This window comes from Rhinichthys klamathensis, unplaced genomic scaffold (assembly GCF_029890125.1).
Source record: "Rhinichthys klamathensis goyatoka isolate OS25496 unplaced genomic scaffold, OSU_Roscu_1.1 h1tg000169l_1, whole genome shotgun sequence".
Classification (NCBI taxonomy): domain Eukaryota; kingdom Metazoa; phylum Chordata; class Actinopteri; order Cypriniformes; family Leuciscidae; genus Rhinichthys; species Rhinichthys klamathensis.
This window is the reverse complement of record NW_026606700.1, coordinates 1,287,868-1,309,619: the sequence shown is the minus strand read 5'-3', so window position 1 is coordinate 1,309,619 and position 21,752 is coordinate 1,287,868. Positions and strand designations below refer to the sequence as shown.

At 38.5% G+C, this 21,752-nt stretch overlaps 1 protein-coding gene across 3 annotated transcripts in view; it reads right to left on the bottom strand.

Moving 5' to 3' along the window:
• bcar3 (BCAR3 adaptor protein, NSP family member) overlaps positions 1 to 17,964 on the bottom strand; it is a 63,898-nt gene extending 45,934 nt beyond the window's left edge. The window contains exons 1-2 of one of the 3 annotated variants that reach the window (XM_056259602.1): positions 17,811 to 17,964; positions 13,996 to 14,110 (exon numbers count right to left, since the gene is read on the bottom strand). In XM_056259602.1, coding sequence (XP_056115577.1) covers positions 13,996 to 14,110; positions 17,811 to 17,960 — 265 coding nt within the window. In that variant the 5' untranslated portion in view covers positions 17,961 to 17,964. Of the gene's footprint in view, positions 1 to 4,547; positions 4,762 to 13,995; positions 14,111 to 17,810 lie in introns of those variants that run through there. The other 2 variants (XM_056259603.1, XM_056259604.1) reach the window with 2 other exon arrangements.
• Positions 17,965 to 21,752: the final 3,788 nt, after the last annotated feature.

Sequence of the window (21,752 nt, the reverse complement as noted above, 5' to 3'; positions counted from 1 at the left end):
TAGAAGAATGGAGCAGGTTCACTACAAGTTAAGATGTTTGACATGGTGTCGATTTCCACAGAAAATTGTTTTGTTATCCGTACTGTAAAGTTGTTTGTATTGTCCTTTTAGTGGTGGGATTATTATAGGGAGATTACCGTTTGGTTATTCTGACATAATTCCTGTGTCAAGTCCTATAGGTTACGTTCCTGGTATCCCTGCTGCGTGGTTCATGTGAGAGTTACCAGGTGTGCTGACTTTAAATTGTCATGACAAAAGTTGGACTTTGGACAGACAGGGTTAGTACGCCATTTTTCCCATTCTGTCATTACTCACCCTCATGTCGTTCCAAAACCGTAAGACCTTCGTTCATCTTCGGAACACAAATTAAGATATTTATGATGAAATCCGATGGCTCAGGAGGGGCTCCATTGATAGCTATTTAATTAACACTTTGAAGGCCCAGAAAGGTAGGAAAAACATCGTGGTTCAACCTTATTTTTATGAAGCGACGAGAAAACTTTTTGTGTGCCGAAAAAACTAAATATCGACTTTATTCAGTAATTTCTTCTCTTCTGTGTCAGTCTCCGACGCGCGTTCACGAAAGCACCATGACTCATGCGCATGTGTGTGTGTATGTGGTGATGACGCAGGAGCTGGCATTCACCCTTATGTCGTTTCAAACCCGTAAGACTTTTGTTCATCTTCAAAACACAAATGAAGATTTTTTGATGATGCTTCAAACAGCTCATAAAGAGATTGTAAGACTAATTCATATGAATTGTGCGGTTTAGTCCAAATTTTCTGAAGAGACTTGATAAATTTATATGATGAACAGATTTAATTTAGGCTTTTATTCACATTTAAACATTGATCAGTGAACATTAACAGAAGCTCAACCAAACCTGCTTGACACACGAGATTGAACCTCATTGGTTCTTGAGAAAGCTCAAATGTGCTGTGTAACACAAGATTGAACCTCATTGGTTCTTGAGAAAGCTCAAACGTGCTGTGTAACACAAGATTGAACCTCATTGGTTCTTGAGAAAGCTCAAATGTGCTGTGTAACACAAGATTGAACCTCATTGGTTCTTGAGAAAGCTCAAACGTGCTGCGTAACACAAGATTGAACCTCATTGGTTCTTGAGAATGCTCAAACGTGCTGTGTAACACAAGATTGAACCTCATTGGTTCTTGAGAAAGCTCAAATGTGCTGTGTAACACAAGATTGAACCTCATTGGTTCTTGAGAAAGCTCAAACGTGCTGTGTAACACAAGATTGAACCTCATTGGTTCTTGAGAAAGCTCAAACGTGCTGTGTAACACAAGATTGAACCTCATTGGTTCTTGAGAAAGCTCAAACGTGCTGCGTAACACAAGATTGAACCTCTTTGGTTCTTGAGAAAGCTCAAACGTGCTGTGTAACACAAGATTGAACCTCATTGGTTCTTGAGAAAGCTCAAATGTGCTGTGTAACACAAGAATGAACCTCATTGGTTCTTGAGAAAGCTCAAACGTGCTGCGTAACACAAGATTGAACCTCATTGGTTCTTGAGAAAGCTCAAACGTGCTGCGTAACACAAGAATGAACCTCATTGGTTCTTGAGAAAGCTCAAACGTGCTGCGTAACACAAGAATGAACCTCATTGGTTCTTGAGAAAGCTCAAACGTGCTGTGTAACACAAGATTGAACCTCATTGGTTCTTGAGAAAGCTCAAACGTGCTGTGTAACACAAGATTGAACCTCATTGGTTCTTGAGAAAGCTCAAATGTGCTGTGTAACACAAGATTGAACCTCATTGGTTCTTGAGAAAGCTCAAATGTGCTGTGTAACACAAGATTGAACCTCATTGGTTCTTGAGAAAGCTCAAACGTGCTGCGTAACACAAGATTGAACCTCATTGGTTCTTGAGAAAGCTCAAACGTGCTGCGTAACACAAGATTGAACCTCATTGTTTTTTGAGAAAGCTCAAACGTGCTGCGTAACACAAGAATGAACCTCATTGGTTCTTGAGAAAGCTCAAACGTGCTGCGTAACACAAGATTGAACCTCATTGGTTCTTGAGAAAGCACAAACGTGCTGCGTAACACAAGATTGAACCTCATTGGTTCTTGAGAAAGCACAAACGTGCTGCGTAACACAAGATTGAACCTCATTGGTTCTTGAGAAAGCTCAAACGTGCTGCGTAACACAAGATTGAACCTCATTGGTTCTTGAGAAAGCTCAAACGTGCTGCATAACACAAGAATGAACCTCATTGGTTCTTGAGAAAGCTCAAACGTGCTGCGTAACACAAGAATGAACCTCATTGGTTCTTGAGAAAGCTCAAACGTGCTGCGTAACACAAGATTGAACCTCATTGGTTCTCGCACGTCATGCGAACATGCTTGAGCTTCCGTTTACCACAACTGATGTGTGCGTTGAAGAATGTTTGTATGTGAATAAATGCCTAAATTCAATATGTTCATCATATAAAGCGATCGTGTCTTTCGAAATTTTGGACTAAACCGCTCGATTCATATAGAATAGTTTTATGATCTTTTTGAAGATTTCACCAAAAAGATCATCATTTGTTTTCCGAAGATAAACAAAAGTCTTACGAGTTTGGAATGACATGACGGTGAGTAATTAATGACAGAATTTGGATTTTTGAATCAACTATCCCTTTAATGTCCAATGTAAAATGTACATTACCATTCAAAAGTTTGGGGTCAGTAGGATTTGTACAAAAATTCATTAATACCTTTGATTATTCAGGTTGCATTAAATTGTTTAAAAGTGACATTAATGACTTTTACATTGTTATTGTTATTATATAATCCTGAAAAAAATGCATCACAACATCCATAAAAATATTAAGCAGAACAACTGTTTTCAACATTGATAACCAAGCCTATTAGAATGATTTTTGAAGGATCATGTGACACTGATGGCTGGGGTAATGGCTGCCGAACATTCAGCGATGCAATCACAGGAATAAATTACATTTCAAAATATATATTTAAAACTAAAACAGTCATTTTAAATTGTATTAATATTTCACAATATTTTTGCCATTTTCAATAGTTCTGACCCCAAACTATTGAATGGTAATGTAGGTCTTGAAGCAAAACAATCTGAGATCAACTAGTCTAGATTTTGTAGAGTGAGAGTTCTAGTACTTCCTGTATGACATCACTGTGTTTGTCTCATTGATTGAGGGTCCCATTGTCACTGACAATAGCAGTAAAGCGACAGGAGACAAAACAACCAAGAATGCACCATAGTTCCCTCAATGCGGACCACTCGGCTGCACACAGAGGGAGGAACATATGGTCAACAATACATCAACATCTCTCCTCCGCCCCCCATGACAGACACAACACTTTCTACTTCAACTCGGACTCCCTTACCAGTAGTCAACATCCACAAATCAGACCTGAGTGGTTCATTACGCAGTCCCATCGCTAAGGCTTATCAAAATAGGAAGTGTGGAAATCCATGCAGACTTGTGAACACACCACACGCCCATTCACAAGGCGTGGAGTCAGCGGTCACATCCGTCTCTCTCAGCTCTATGTGCTAAAAGTAGATCCTTTAAGATTTACCATTCCAATCACATGCAACACGACTGCTCCTTAATTACTGTAATGAGCATGTTGAGAGGAAAACACCACAAACAAACAAACGGCAAGAGCAACGAATGGAGGACAGAATGAGACCAAAACAGAAAAGGGTGTCAGTTCCCTTTTTAAGGTTTTTAAAAGTTATTGAGTGAACTTTGTTAAAGTTTTTAATAGTTGTTGAGTGTGTTTACATGCACAATCCATTGATTATGCTAAATAAGATGACAAGATTTTATCAAGGAATGGTCACATCGACACCTTTTCTGCGTTTTAATGCCCTTATTCGATATGTGCATTTCTGTGGACATTTTGGCCAGACCAGAAACAATTTTTATATTTTAATCATGTTAACATTATTTAATTTTTTTGATGATGTGCTTTTTTATAGTATTTTGTTGTTCTTGTTATAAAAGTAAAATATACTAATAATAATACTAGATACTAGTCAAAAATACTAATTTCATAGCTTTCTCTTTTACAGTCACAGTCTACAGTCACGCAATAGTCCATCTTTAATGGACCCTTCTTTTGTTGAGCAGGAAGGGGTGAGCGGAGATGTCAAGCCTCAACCCCCCTGCTACCCATCTACGATGTGACCCGCAGTGCTGTATTCAGCCTGTGAGTCGACTAGTGAGATTTGTGACATGTTAATCACAAATGTATTAAAGTCCTCAGCAGTGGCTGCCACTTTTTTCCACATGAGCAACTCCAAAGACAACAGATGCTGCTGCTGTGAAACCTTATAAAACACACACACACCCACACACACACCCACTCACACACACACCCCTCCTCACAACAGCTACTGTCAGCTACTGAATCTAACACACGAAGTGTCACAGACAGTTAGCTTAGACAAAATTAGACAAAATTATACTTAACTATATATATATATATATATATAATGCAAAAAACAACAACAACAGGGAACTTTAACTAAATAAATGTTTTACTTTTCTTACCTGGCTTAAGGTTATGGTTTCTCCAGGTATGTAAAAAACGAATATTCTCCTTATGCAGTCTGTAAGAGTTTCACAGTTTCACAGCAAGCATAGCGATCTAGTGCACTGATTCACACTGATGGACAACAAGACGTGCGTGAACGACAATCCTGTTATGTTGCCACTGACCTCCCACTATGAACTGTGCCGGTGTTTTTCAAGCAGTCTTACAATCTCCTCCAAGTCCCTCTCTCTCTCTCTCTCACTCCTAAGTTCAGCCCCCAAGGGAGTGATTTAGGATTTCCCAGACACACCCTCTCCAATGGGCGGGACTTGAGGAGTCATCTCACAACCGACTAGCCGGCCCCTGCCCCCAGCAGCTCTCTCCTCTGTCATGTGTCCAGTCCGCACATTACTGGCCCCTTTTTGTTCAAGTTAACTTTTTGAACAAGTATCACAGTTTCTGTTATGTGTCAAATTAATACTAACAATTGAAATAACTGAAGCACTGAAATAGTCCTCTTTAGACTATCGAAATAACTTTGCAACTAACTCTCATTAATTTGCTACTACATGTAAACTAACTCTCAGAGTATTAGTAGACTGTTAGGTTAGGGTTAGTAGAATAAGTTGACATGTACTTGCAAATTTACTTACAGTCAGTAGAATGTTGAGGGACCATCAAAATAAAGTGTTAGCAGATATTAAGCAGACAGTCAACTAATACTCTAATGAGGGGTAGTTGACATGCAGCTACTTATAGTTAGTATCTACTTATAGTTAGTTTATTTACTATCAAAATAAATGCTGCGTCACAAGTTGCATACTATCCATCCTAAATAGTCTTCAAAATTAGAAGTGAGTATTCCAAAGTATTCAACGTGCTAGTACATTTCTCTCAGATACGGTTGGAAATTAAATTAAATTGAATGTGGAGGATTTTAACTCTGGATACTTTTAGGGCATAGTATAAGTAGGCAAATTTGGGACTCAGCAAAAGTGTTAGCAAATGCTTTTCAGAAATGGCTAATCGGAATAGCTAAATGTTTTTTTTTTTCTGTTTTTTTTCTGAGGAACAGAGTTTCCCGTCTCTTTGTCCTTGGATTCCTCTTCATTGTCAGTAGGACGATAACAAATGACAAAGGCAGGGTTCCTTCCCAAATGATTCAGGCAGAGAGATGGGGCGCGGTGTGATCTGACTAAACGCTAAGGAGAGTGTGATGATCATGCAGGTGATTCAAAGGTTTGTTTTGTCACTCAGTTACCATCTGAATGTTGTGCAAAACATTGGAACACCTGTCAATGCAGTTTCAAAATCCTCACATAACAATAGATACACATAACATGCATAACAATAGCTATCTTCTATGGGTGCTGTGCAGTTATATACACAGTTTTTTTGTTTTTTTAGGATGAGTGGTACTCTTTACTGACCAATCAGCTATATCTGAAACCAAAACTATCCATTTTATAATAAAAATTCTAGTGTTGTACCATTTACATACCAAAAGTGCATAAACACTAGTGCCAAAAAATTAACTCTCTACTAACAAAGTGCCCTGAAAAGGAGACATCTGAATTGAAATAGGCCTCCTCAAGTTACAGCACACCTACCATTCGTCAAAGTGTCAAAACCAGACATTGTCATGAAAATAGAGATATATATCTGTCAAAGACACCACTCAAAGTGCTATAATCAATCTTTGGCTCTGTGCAATTAAACGTGCACACTTTGAAATTGAGCATTTATTATGCGACACAGGCAATAGATCACTAAAAGGGAAGAGTTATGGTGAGCGTGTCAACATGTTTGGCTTGTTCAGCCCTGGTGTCCTCAAATATGGTAGACACAACCAAAGATAACAATATCCGTAACAAATGAATGGCAAGTCTGGCAAAACACCTTCACAATAAGTACATTCGGATTGGATGAGCCACATTTGAAGTCATGGTAAAATAGCTGTGGCCGCACATCAACTGAATTCACATTAATGCAATAGCAATGCTGCTTAACAACAGTAATTAACTGTAATTAGTAATTAATTAGTTTTAACTTGACAAACAACTCACTTTAATAACAAGTTCTTCTTCAACTTGACTTGTTTTTTCTCTCCTCTTTGTCACTCACACGTGTAACATAAAGCAGACCTGCCTGCTACTTGTGATGTCAATATCTCTACTGTGGTCAGTATTGCAAAATCTCTAGCGCTTGACACATTTCCACTATTGCATGGCATTTGCCTTTATGAGGGCCAGCCCTAATGCCAATGATTGAGAGCAGACATTCTTTGATTTAATCTGATGATCTCATCTCCTTAGGCACCTTAACATGGAGTCAGCATGCCTGGCCGGACCACCTTCAGCCCCCAGAGCAGAGCAGCTCCGACTGGAGGAAGAGGGATGGTCACAGAAAACACAAGTAAAGACCAACGAGAACACCTCATACATAGTGCTTTGTTTGTAACCATGTGTCTGATGTGTTCTGACCTCAATAATTACAATGTTAGGTTTTTTTTGTAAAGAAAAAAATGAAAGTATGTCCTCATGACTATGGAATTTTTGCGATTTTTGTTTTCCTCGCAGCATCAAATATGAGATTGTTATAAGTATTATGATGCAGTTCCCAATAAAGAAACAAGCAAACTAGTAAGTAACTGTTTTTTACCTACCAAAGCTAATTTGACTATTATTTGGAGCTTGGTGAATAATTCTTAACCTATTTTTATTAATTTCATGTGTGCATAAAAATAAAAGAGATGAAATATGGAAACACATCTTTGACTTTGTGCTGCCAAATGTCTTCCAGAATGCCTCAAGATGAACACAAGACCAAGCTCATGTCTCTCAAACAGACACAGGAAGTGTCCCTCAGAAGGGATCTAGAGCTTGTCTAATTATTTTCTTCTTATCTCTGTTTTTTTGTGAAAGGGAACGTGTTGCCTGTCTTCTTTCTACTGGTTCCACTCAAGGCTGAGGGTAAGAACAGTTATCAAAGTATGAAATGTAAACTGTCTCGCCCAATTCCACAACAGGAAAATATTGATTTCCTCTCATGACTGATTTTCTGAATCATAAAACCGTGGACTGTACGTGATGTGATAATCATTATTTATACACTGACTTTTACAAACTTTACCACTAAGCTCAGACTTTTAAGAATCTTTATAAAGTCATTAAGAGGGTAATGGTGCATGTATAATTCCTGGGAGAATAACTATAAAGCCTTATTAAACTGTTGATAAAACCCATATTAAAAGTGAGCAACAACTTGCTCCAGTCTTATCAGCTTTATCTTAGAGCCTGTGCCTCAGATAAACATGATGTGGAATCTGCTTGTCATGGCTGGTATTTTCCAACACCGGCACCATCAGCAGTGAGCAATGAGCATCACTACATCTGACCTCTCGGTTTACAGTCTAGCTGTCATCAGGGGGAGTTTAGCTGCCACTTACACATGGACAAGCACGGTCATATTGATGGACTAAATGGCCACTGGTGGCTGGCTGTCCGGTTCCTGCATTCTTACTTGCATAAGTGTAACTCTATTCCAGGTCGCTGGATAAATATGGAGTGAAAGTAAAATTATCTTTACTAAGAAAGAGACTTCATATACAGTGGTGTGAATAAGTTATTACCCCCATGCTAAAGTTGCCTAAAAAGAGGAATAAAAAATCATCTTGTGGAAATTGATCTTAATGCCTTAATTAGAAAAATGAGGAAAAACCCAACCTTTAAGGACACCAATTTTCTTTGTGTATGAATAATGTATCATAAATAAATAAATGTTCTTCCTTAAAATACAGGGTGCATAAGTCAGGCCCCATACCTAGAGATTGGCATGGGGTACTTTCCACAAGATCATCTTTCAATGCAAATCAAACCAGCTATTAGGCTAACTGAAATAACACCATGCCAATCTCTAGGTATGGTGAAGGGAATGTGATGATGTGGGATATTTTAATTCCAAAGGCCAAGGGAACTTTATCAGGATGCATATTATCCTGGATCCATGAAATAACTGGCCTTTAAAAATACAAATCTGCCTGACTCTATGGGAATTTAACATAGGGGGGGGCCTGACTTATGCACCCTGTATTTTAAGGAAGAACATTTATTTATTTATGATACATTATTCATACACAAAGAAAATTGGTGTCCTTAAAGGTTGGATTTTTCCTCATTTTTCTAATTAAGGCATTAAGATCAATTTCCAAAAGATGATTTTTTATTCCTCTTTTTAGGCAACTTTAGCATGGGGGTAATAACTTATTCACACCACTGTAGACTGTGTATTATAAGTAGACGACATATATTCATATTCAAATTCATATGGTAAGCTCACATAAATTTCATGACTTGATTTTGTCAAAATGACATTTATTAAGATTCTTTAATTTTTCATTGGGGGAACGACTGATACCACATATTAAAAAAAAGGTAATCCCATGTGATGTTTTTCATTGTAAAAATGGGGGATGTTTAATAAAGAAAATAGAAAATAGGCAGAACTTAATTTTATCCATATGGATTATAAAAAGTGATCTCTATATGACAGGTGGTTGGACAGCTTAAAAATTAAGAGGTCTTGACCATGTCAGTTAAACCAGAAAAGCTGTGTCAGAGGTGGAGCAATTTTTAATTATACATAATCCAAAGATTTTTTTCTCTCTTTTCTTAATTTGTCTTCGGACTAACATGCATTGATGAATCATTCACAGTAAGACCAGGAACATGCACTAAGAAAGTAAGAAATCAATAATTTTTTATTTTATAATGTCTTTTATAATATAATTTTATAATGTATAATGCAATTTGTGTTTTTGTACTAGAGACTTTGGGCATGTTGTCGAACTTGGCAGAATGCCAACACAACCCTCCTCCTAAACCTATTTAAACATTGTTCAGAAGAGTAATGAACACTTTCTACAGGTGACATTTGTCTAGCAGACAAGAGAGCTTAATGCAGGTATCTGAAAAGCTTTTCACAGAGCAGCAGCAATGGCTACTTTTTGTCCCAGTATCATCCGTCATGATTTATTTTGGACATGTATTAAATTTCAAAACAGAGTTTTTTAAAGAGGGGGCCCAGCTGTTCCTTCTGGCTGGGAAATATGTTTACATTTATGAAATGCTGGCACTGAGCTGGATGTGACTGAAGGGTGAAGGAGCAGAATGCCAGCTCTACTCTCACACCCAGTGTGAGCACAAGGACAGACAAGAGTTTTCCCACAAAACGCCCTAGAAACGCCCAGAATATATCCAAGAGACACCCTGGACTTTCATCTGACTGTGATGAGCTTTCTCACGTTTTCTCACAGGATCAACCCTGGCTTTCAAAATATTTATGATTCCGCTTCTTCTTTTTTTATAATGCTTATGGAGGATTAGGCTTTACAAAACACCCAAAGTGCTTAATGAAAGAACTGCATAACTGGGATTTAATTTGAGCGTATATATACTCTGTAATTTAACCATTTTCATGCGTTGTCTTCATCTTAGTTTCTGCAAGACTAAAAAATAATTTACAAAATAATAAACAAAATTATGAAACCCACCTAGAATGATTAATTGCTTACCTTGGCTATTATGTAGCTCAGAACTGCTTATGTGTGGAATTTTATATATGGTGGTGACATCCCTTAAATTTGAACGAATCTGCAGTCTGCACTGAGAGCAGGGAAGGCAGTGAGCCAACCACCCATTTAATAGCATGCTTTATTTAATAGTATACTCCAGCCCTTCTACACAAGCCTGTCATGATTGAACATCACTGCAATGCCGTGCTCCAAGTACATGTGAGAACTGTTTATGCACTGACACAGTTTTCAACTACACAAAAGGCTCCAAATAAAATACAGTAGTGCCTGAGGTGTCTTTTAAACAAAAAATCTCTGTGTTCAACAGATGACACAGGTTTGGCACAACGTGAGGGTGAGTAAATAAATGACAGACCTTTTATTTTTGGGGGCAACTAGATTCTTAATGCTTTTTAAATATCCACTTGCTTGAGACATTGATTTCAAACAACTACCTATAATAAAGTAAAAACATAAAATAGTTCATGTGAAATTGTAGTGTTTTGATGAATAAATAAATAAAGCTTAAATAAAAAATATACTTTTTGTAAGCAGTATAAAATTTGAAAACAGTTACAATAATTTTGCTAGCTGTCTTGGAGAAAACCACGTTTTCTCATGAAACTATCAAGATCTCTCACAAGGCCGCAGCAGTGGAGACTTGTACCTCTCTTTGCACGGAGCATGGTGGTCTATGAAATTGCATGTGTAACATTTGCATTTCTCACAGGAAGTGAGGACTACAGGGGTTGAATAGAGACACTACTAGAATAGGCTGTTAAAGTTGTTGAAACTGGTTTAATCAGACCACCTATTGAGTCCTCAAACAGGCCAAACTTTTTAGGAAAACAATAGTTATTGTCCTCAAGCACGGGACCATATAGAGACCAGACGTCTTTTAACCACTCACTATACCAGAATACTAAGTTTTCAGACTACTTAAAACTTTTGCCTGTGTTGTAAACAAAAGTTTGTGTTACAGACTGCTTGGTTTGTAGTATAAAATAATCCATGCATTCGTTCAAAAGCTGTTCAAAACTATTCCTTAAGGTTACAAAGCTTGGAGACAATTTTATTTGCAAGCTCACTGATCCAAGATATCTAATTCAACAGCCCATTTTCAAAAGTGTCAGAGTCTCTATAGCAATGGAGTCGAGGTAGTATGTTATGCCTGGGAAACGAGCCTCAGCCTGTCAGCCCACTGTTTGTGTGTGTGTGTGCCTTGACATGCTTTTTAAGGACTTAATTACACACAGTGGAGGGGTGCCAGCATTACGGGATGGGCGAAAGAGTTTATAATCACCTGGCAGCTCCTGCACACAGCAGCGTGTGTCTGCTCCTCCTCTACATATACACGCGTCTGTGTCTGTTTGATGGAAGGTTAGGGGTGGCAGTGTTGCCAGATTTGGCTAAAAAAACAAGCAAATTGGTATGACAAAACAAGCCTGGAATAAGCGACCTGCCTCATCCAAAATAAGCGACAAGTCTTTTTTTTCGTGCTCTCGTGTGGGTGATGGCGCATGAGAATCTTATTTATTATAGAATAAACTTGGAGTTTAGACTTATTTTTAATGCGCAATTTTTTTTTTCATTAAAATGTTGAATGCATACAACGGGCCAACAAAATCAATAATTAAATCAGTGCACACACAGCTATTAGTCGAGGGGCATTTTTTCTTGTATTTGTTTATCAGTGGGTTCGAAGAGGGCCTGAGAAAGGCAGAGACATGGGAGAAAAGGAGAAGCAAACTATATGATTAATGACACAAAGTAAACCTTGGCTCAAATGGCAGGCGGGAATTTTTACATGATGGCTATTATTGTTCGTTCATAATTGTGGGGCAAGCACTATCAACACCAAATACGTGATAGTATTTTGTAAATAAACCCCATAAGAATGCAGCCTGCAACTGCTCATATTTATAAGAGTCACTCAGAGTCACTTATAATAACTCATTTTAACTTAACATTCCATGTTTTTTCAAAGCAGCTTTACAGAAAATTGTGACTTAATGTCTAAAGCCACACATGAGTGACACTGGTGAAGGGAAAAATGTTTACACTGAATGTACTTATTATATGTAATACTAAGTCATGTCCATTGAATACATTTAATGATACCATTTTCAGTCTGTTAGTAAGACACTATCTAAACTGTAAGGATAATGATTAGACCTAGTTTAGTTTAGAAGTCCATCCTAATATAAGCGGACATGGCAACACTGAGAGGTGTATAATCGGACGGAAGGATGTCTTTGTGTGTGAGTGTGCGGAAACAAGTCCAGTCGTGACTCACTATCAGTGTTGACAGTAAATGCTTCTTATGTTTCTGAGTGTTCTCTGATGAACTGTAATCTCTATAATTTCAGCACACTGACAAGGTGCGTATTGCTTTCAAGGCTTCAAGGTCATTTTTCAACCTTCTCAACCCTCGGAGATCTTGAGGATAGCATAATTATGTTTATCTCATATGAAAACTTTGCCACCAAGCTGAGTTGGCGTCAAGCTTATATATAGACACTACCATTACACACGCACAATACTCGACAGGGGGATCCGTCCTGCACTCCAATGCTTCGTTTTGTGAACTAATCCCTGTTGATTTGACCCCATATGTATTTGTCCCATAATGTGCCTGCGGCCTGAACTGCTCTCCCACATGCAGGCTTGCTGTGATTAATGAAGCTCTTCAGTGCTGGTCTCTATGCATGGACAGACATAGTCACAGGCTGTCCAGTACAAGCAGGGCTTCAGAGACAAGAGGACAGGAACCGCAGAATCAGCCCAGCTAGAGAAAACATCCATCAAGAGATAAGCTCCTGCTTCTGTTTTTACACCACTGGTTCATGAGGAGGTGTGTGCATACTGCATAGAGAGGGATACTTTAATGACTGGTTTAGTCCTTGAGTTTAATGATTCTGTTACACCTTTTGTATTTTAAAAAGCCCATAAAAGTAGCAGAAGGCCAGTCAGTTCAGTCAGTGGCCATCTTGGTGATGCCTCCAGCCCGCTATTGTCTATGCAGGGAATAGACATACAATCACAGCTTCTATCTACACTTTTCAAAAGTTTGGGGCCAGTAAGATTTTTTTTTCTTCTAAGAAATGTTTAACATTTATTCAGGAAATACACATTAAGTTGATCAAAATTGACAGTAAAGACATTTATAATGTTACAAATGATTTCCATTTCAAACAAATGTCTGCTTGCTATAAAGTGAAGAGCTGGATTTATAAGTTTGTGGCATTTTGAGACATTTAGTAGCAAATAAATTTAGATATCATTGGGCATTTTATAATTTGCTTTGTTCTCATAGCTAAGTCTGATTTTAGATTTACTTTGCCCCTAAAAATCACATGAAAATTAATTGATTTGCCACTTTAGAACCATTCCTGTCTAAGCAGGTTGATAAATGAACCTGGCTATACAAGACAAGACAGAAAAAAGCACGTGAAAAGCAATGGGAACAGGATGAGAAAGTGAGATATCAGGGAAAGAAGACATTCAGAAACCCATGGGCCTCATTTATAAAATGTTGCGTAGAAACCGTCCTACAATTGATCGTACGATAATTTCTCAAATGTGCCTATAAATTAATTTATAAAACATATAACATATATTAACATAAAAGAGCACCGGAATGTCCAAATCCTTTACTAGAAAATGGCGAGAGGCAAGAATTGCTTAGATTACCAAATGCCTGCTGCACTCCAGTACTCCGACTCTTTGCCACAAGGGAAAGTGTGTACTTCTGCTTAGACCCTGATGTGGCGCTAAGCACTTTTCCATGTCAAAGACCGTTTTTATACATATGAACGTTGGTGTGGAAGTTCAAATCTGTGTCTACACACATTTTATAAATAAGGTCCCATGTGAGAATAAGAAGGACTAACCTCTTTTTGCTTCACGCTCTTGCAGCACTTGGATGCTAGAGAGAATGTGGATGCGATGGAGACGACTTTGGACCCCCAAACCCAAGAGATCCATCTCTGTGAGGTGTAACAAATCCTAAAGAGAGACAGAAACACGGAGAAGAAGTGGTTTAATGTGTGGTGAAAATGACCAGGGCTAGAACTAATTGCTATCTATCATTCACACACGCAAACAAACATCAGAAAAGTGTACGGTTTAAGCTAACGGTGTGTCATTACGGGCCCATGCCTCACCACTCCTCAGTGTCCGGCCTTGTGTGGCTTTCACAACATTACATTCCTTCTGCTTCTGACACAACAAAAACACACGGCTATGTTTTAGGCAGCATCTCTGCTTTCATTGTTCCCGGCAGGACAAAACAAGAGCCGTTTAATTGGAAGGGTTATGTACTATTTTCTGCTGTTTAGCATTTACAGCGCACATGCCAAGGCATTCCTTTCTAAATAAACAGTAACAAACATACACTGCCACAACATATTGGGTTATTTGGGACTGCCCATAGTTTGTCAATACAACTAAAATTAGTTCACTCAGTTTTTTGTGCTGCATCCCTAATTTTAATATTATCTGTTCGAAATAGTATGCAAGATTTGAATGTGTTTGTGTGTTAGCTATTTGTTTAGATGTTAGCTATTTCTGTGGTTTGCATATTTAATTGTACATGCTCATTTCCCCGTCTAATGCGCACTTAAAATTATTAACTACACCATAATGTTATTTTACAAGTTATTTTCTGCTGATCTCAAAATTATTATTCACTTTCATACTGTAAATCCTAATGTTGTGATGCCCAAATTTTTCTTATAGCATTTAAAATGTGGACTAATGACTTGTTAGGTTTTTTTTAGGGTTTTTTTTTATTCAGATGAAAGAGTAAAAAAATATAATATAAAGCAAATTCTACTTTTTATAACATGTCCTGGTAATCTAAGTGCTATTCATTCTTTATTCCAACCGCCTGAAACAAGTCATTTGTTAAGCGTGACTCGGGGTTCAGTGTGAAATCTGTTGTACTGAATTGGTGCAGCGAGGTGAAGTCGTGTTGATCTAACGCTGGAGAAACAGATGCATGCTGCATTGCTCTCTTTGTGTGTCCTTATCTCATCTGCCTCATCCAATGTATTCAGAATCCCATACATCAGCAAGCACTTTTTCCCACTACCATGTCTCTGTTTTTACAGGCTAGCTTGGGGAAAGAGTCAGGGTGGTGGACAGGGACAGACAGAATGTAGACACAAAGAGAGTCAGTGAAAGACAGTGTGGGAGAGAGAGAGAGAGAGAGAGGAGAGAGAGAGAGAGAGAGAGAGAGAGATGAGAGAGAGAGAGAGAGAGAGAGAGAGAAGAGAGAGAGAGAGAGAGAGAGAGAGAGAGAGAGAGAGAGAGAGAGAGAGAGAGAGAGAGAGAGAGAGAGAGAGAGGGGGGGGGGGCAAAGAGATGGAAAAAGAGGGGATAATATAGTGCTGGGTAAGGGCCCATATGTTCAACTGCCATCAACCCACAGATGAATTTAACAAGCCATGACAAAGACGGTCTCTGCTCCCTCAAACTCTTCATTTACCATGTGTGGTCTCATATCAATCTCTCATGCTGAAACTTCAAAAACGTGTCACTGAGGAGCTATTCAGACACCTCACTTTGAGTGGGCTGGTAGATATAAGAGATGTGCTACTTTGTTGTTTTGTCAGTAGTTTGTTGATCTTACACCAGTGTCCTCGGAGGTGGGTGCTTTAAGCGTTTGTGTGTATGTGTGCCCATATATACTTGTGCAAAATAAAAATATTTAAAAAAGTTATATGGTACAGTGATGGTATCAGATGACAAAACTATGGTACTTTGATGATGGTGGTGGTACTGAAAGCAGGCTAGCAGAATTGAACTGAGAATGCTTTTTTAAAATCCTAATCAAATTCAAATTCCAAATTCTAATCAAATTCTAAATTTAAAAGTGCAATAAGTGTAATTTTAAGGAAAAGGCAAGTTCATGAAGACTTTTTTTTTTTTTACATGTATAGGCATTTTTTTCTACACACACACAAACACACTGGTATATATATTTGGTGGGAGCATGCTATCATGATTCCTGTTGATTTTTCGCAATAGATTCTACTTCATGCAAGGAAGAGAATTTTTAAATAATGAATTTTTCCCAACCCTGGTCTGAACGATTACAGTATTCATGCACATGATAATTTTCCTGGTACTATCATGGTAGAAAAGCAGGGTACTATCATGGTACCAGTATATGTGTGGGCAGCTGTAGATTTCAATCGCTGATTGTTTGTATGTTGTGTGGGGTCAAAGATGTCAGCCACTCAAATCAGTTATAAAATAAAGAGAAAACATCTCTTTCATCGCCAGTTTAAGTGGTAATGGATACGTAATAGCGGTTTTATTGGTGCTGTTCTTCATCCAGACTTTACCCTGCACTCCATTAGATGTAATCAGTAAAATACGATTCAGCATTAATGTGCATTACACAGTGTAATCAGTAAGCCCTATTATTGGACATTTGGTCATCTCAGTTGTCCAACATTACTGTTGTTTCTGATTGCTATGTTCATTTCATTCTTGACAGTTGAGTGTCTCTCTTCCTAGTTTTTTTGTCTCTTTCAAAGGATGGTGACCTGGTTAAATTGTAAAGTGGATAATTGTTGTGGAAGACAGTGACTTATACTGCTTTTACAATGTTTTTTAATGGCGTGTACAATAAATTGTTTCAGAGCAACTGGGACTTCTTTATAGGGCACTGAAAATGAGCCACCTGGGGCTCATCTTTTGTGTGTGACAAAACAGGTAGTGATCGACAGGTAGTTTTCCATTACATACAACTATAATGGTTATGACTAGAATGCAAGTGGAAACTGTTTAGATGTGCAAATGTATTAATGCATGGGTGTCCGATGCTGCTCCTGAAGGGCCACCTTCTGCAGAGTTCAACTGCAACCCCTGCTCCAACACCTGCCTAGTTATAGTAGCCTAATCCTGAAGATCTTGATTATCTGGTGCAGGTTGTTTAATTATAGGTGGAGCTAAACTCTACAGGAAGGTGGTCTCAAGGAGCAGCATTGGACAGCCCTAGTGTAAATGGAAGCACCAACAAAAATATATCTAAAATGATTTAATGTAAGATTTAGGAGTATTATGCTTTGCTGGACATTAACCATATTTATTTCGCTCTCCTTCTGAGTTTAGACATCAAACAAACTCCTTGAGACACTGTCAAATGGGCACAGTTAATTGTTATAGCCCCAAGTTCCAGCAAATATTTCTGTGTAAATGTAGAGTGAAGTGTAAAGTTTAGGATTATTCGTGTAATTAAGCTCTTTTGTTGGGCAGTAGCTGAAGTTTAGCGCTATGATCAGAGTCAAGCGTGCATACTGGCATCTGTAAACCACAAAAATGCTTTCAGAATCTCCAATTTGCTGCTGTTCCTGGACGAACGTACATTCCAGGTGGAATGTGCTGCCAAGAAAAACATGGCTGAAAATACAGATGTCAGATCAGCTGGTCTACATTCAGTAAGATGCTGTGAAAGGAATCTCAGCATGCTTTCCCGAGTTCAATCACAAGTTTAGATTTCACTTTTCTGTAATGTTTACTGATTTTCAAAGCTCACTTTGAACAGCTCCATCAGTTGTTTTATGATTATAATTAAGACAGAATCACAGGCAGTCATGGAATTTCAAATGACTGTTTGAATAAATTGCATGGTAGTTTAAATGCTGTATGTGGTATGCAGCAGTGTGTGTGTGTGTGGGTGTGTGTCTAAACTCACAGTGTGTGCTGAGTTTACCTCCACTCCATCATATTCTTCATCGAATAGCGTGCTGTACTGAGGTAAGCCCAGTTGACTTAGCCATTTCAAGATGGACATGTGCTTCATGATAGAAATGTATCCAAGTGTTGCCTCAAAAATTCTCCGCATGGAAGGCTAGGAGAAAAGCAAAGCAATATTTGCGTTAATAAAGTGATTATTTGAGCCTTTTTAAAGGGTCATGAACTGGCTTTTTAAATCGTTTTATATTGCTGTCTGAGGTCAACTTTATGACGTTTCGCTTGGTTTTTACATTCAAAAACATCAAAATGAATAAGTAATAGGCTATTTTCTACCCAAGTTTGAGCCTAGCTCAAAAACGCTCGGTTTTTATGGGCGTCTCGATTTGAAGACTTGGAAGTAAACGCCCCCTGCTGTGAGTGGATAACAGTTTTGCATATTATAATGAGTTTCGTGTAATGCGCGAATCGGTGGGCGGGGCTAAACCGGCCGGTGTTGAAGTAGGCGTTGATCTTCTTCTGCGGGGGTGGTGTTTTATCCTCTTTGTCGTCATAGTTCCCCACTTTGAAAAACGAGTCGTTTGCTGAGGCTGGTGTCAATAAAAGCTTTATTGGACTAACGAGGACGTTTTCAGTTCTGAAACTTACAGGATATTCTTATAAATTTGAATGACCTCTTAGATGTCCAAAAGTTCAAGGAAAATTTGATTTCTCAGTTCATCACCCCTTTAAATGAAAAAAAAAAAAAACTATATGGATAGATAGATTTCAACTTTTTTTCATGATCAACTATTCATGGCATGAGTTATTTGACCATTTGAGTCATTTATGAGCAATTGCTTTCAGGAACAAATAAAGCAAACTGTACAGAATCATCTGCCCTCATGTTTGACAGCTCATAGAAGCTAAAAAAAACATTAGCTCACAATCCAGAGGTTGCAACATTCTGTCTGCACATGATTATTTCTCTGTGAGCCCTGGGGGTCCGCAAAATGCAAGTACATGGTACTTAAGGTGCACTCCTAAGAAATCTAATAAGCGGTTTGAACAGTTTCATTATGATTAAGAAGTGATTCATGATGCCCTTTTGTGCATGAGTGTGTGCATGTGTGATGGGTGGAGCACATGTGCATAAATGCATACTGTATGTGCACGTTTGGATGTGTGTGTGCATGATTCTGGATATCTTCCCTCAAACTGACTGTGAAACCCCACTATGAATTTATGGTGTTGGCGTACTATACAATCCAGCTTCCCTCATAGATAATTTATGAGAGGGCAGCATTTCTACTCCCTTTCTCCTTCAAAGTATGATCGGACAAATCCCTAGAAGTTTCTCTTCCATAAGACATTCTGTGTGGGGGCAGTTATTCACAGGTCAGAAAGATGTATGTCTTCTTTTTAGATTTGAATTCCAACACAAAAATGCAGAGGAATTGAATTAATTAAAAAGGCTGGATGAGGCAGCAGTGTTTTTTTTTATATCTTGGCAAGATATGTCCTATCATTTAAAAGAACACCCAGAGAGAAGACCATTACAGTTATTAGTGTGTGTGTGTGTGTGTGTGTGTGTGTGAGAGAGAGAGAGAGAGAGAGAGAGAGAGTGTGTATTTATAGACTGTATGGGCTCCACTAGAGAGCAGAAGACCCTGTCACCTTGCCTGAGAGAAGTGCTTTGTCAAGGGTTACTCCTGCCAACAAAATAATCCACTTCACAAATCATAACTAATCATGCCCTAAACATCATCTCATGCTTTATTTAGTGTTTCATCATGACAGGGATGTTCAAACCAATCGTATGATAGCTTGTGATATTGCTTTTATGCAGCAGTTCAATAAACAAAATGTAAGTACCTTACATTTTAAACACATTTTATTAAGTTACTTTATCTGTTTGTGCTCCACCAACGAAAATAGTTTCAAAAGATTTAATCCCTGCTCATCTCTGAGCAGCATACAGTAGTGGTGTTCCTGAATGAATCAGTGTCACAAAGAGAGAATGATTCAATGACTCATTCACTTGTCTCATCCCTTCAGTGACTCACTCATAAAGACATTTGTCGCCGCCTACTGTTGTATCAATGTAACTTGTAGTCACTGAAAAATCTCCACCACGTGAACCAGAACTAACTGTTGGAATTATTACTTAAGTATGAGGAATAAAAATAGTGATGTTTTCTTTAGCAAGCAGCATTTTCTGTATGGTTTGCCCTATTGATGAGACCTAAATTACATCGCCTTCAATTTGACACCAAATTAAAACAGGGTTTGAAGTGGAAAGAAAATATTTCATTAAATCACGATTCTTAACTCATTTGTCATCTACCCCTTGAATTTAATCTCGTTTTTATGAGCCCTGCAGTATTTCATTTTGCAAATGCAGACATGCACCGGTCAGGAAGATCCTGACGCCCCTGTTTTCCCAGCAATCAACTCCCATCCACTCTCACACAATGGGCAATAAAAGCAGCTGTGGAAGTGGTGGAACATGGCTCATAAAACTGCTGGGGCAATACAGCAAAAATGTTGCAGTCAATTCAATATGGGTTGCAGGCCCAGCTGTGCTCACAGTCAGTGTATAGCCCATCCCTGGGGTGAAGCAATCAGAGGAGTAGCTTACACAATTGCGGGGAGGTTTGTTCCTGTCGTGAATGTCAATGCCCCTGTGGCCACATGGAGAGATGTATGGTGGGGCTCACACATCGGAGGACAGGTTGTTTGGGTGACAAGAGAAGGCTGACCACCCTTGCACTTAAATCAAACAAGTGCCTTTCTCTTTAATCAACTAATAGTTGATTCGGTTTAAATGATATTCAAACTATTAGCTTCACAGATTAAATTATATCAGCCCATTCTCATCCCTAGGCGTCATGAAACTTGGGAATCATTTTGACCATGCTTCAATATTCGACGCTTTGCACCCTTTAGCGTCAGTTACATGACGCGATCCTAGGGCGTCATCTTACTGACGCTTTACCTTTAACGTCAGTTAAATGACGCTATCTAATCCTAACCCTACCCCAGACCTAAACCTACCCGCGTCATCTAACTAACGCTTAGGTAAAGCGACAGTAAGATGACGCCCTAGGATAGCGTCATGTAACTGACGCTAAAGGGTGCCTAAAGCGTCGAATATTGAAGCATGGTCAAAATTGTCATTTTAGTGACGCCTTGGGATGAGAATGCGTTGATTATATTCATACCATTAGGTCCAATAAGTTTGATGTTTAGTTTTCAAGTCCAGTGCATTTGCCAATTTTGTATGCATTTGTATAATTCATTAATTCAGTAAACAGACTACAAGCTACTAAAAGTATATATAGCCTACTATTAAAAGTATATATAGGCCTATATATATTATTGCTTCATGTGATGAAGTTGAAGGTGGATGCTGATTATGAAGCACAGTTGCGTGGCTGTTATTCATTCAGTGGGCTAAGCATCTGAAAGATCCAATCTCTTTAAAAGCCACATTGCAAAGATACATCCTGACATGGCTTAATCACATTTAGGGTTTAGTATGCACATGCACCCACATATCAATGTCATATGATTGTGAATCTTAACCATTGATATAGAGTGCTGAACAAGATCATGTTCATCATATTCAACATATTCTTCCTCCACTTCTTCAAGCGTTACTGCATGTTTTAGACTGAAATCAAATATGCTATAGCACTGTTACTGCGAGGTCTATATACTGTACATTCTGGGTGGAAAAAAAAGCTCTGATGATTAGAATGCAACAGGAACTAATTACTGCACTCTGTGGGCTGGAGACACGTGAAGTCACACACTGTGTTGCTTTGAACATCCTGTTTGGGATACAGAAGCCCCCTTCCTGTTTCCTCTGTTGTGGTTGCAGATTCATGGTTTTGGAGGGAAAGAAACAAGAGACTTCCTGGCTCCTTTGCACTCCAATGACTTTAAAAATTATTCCTTA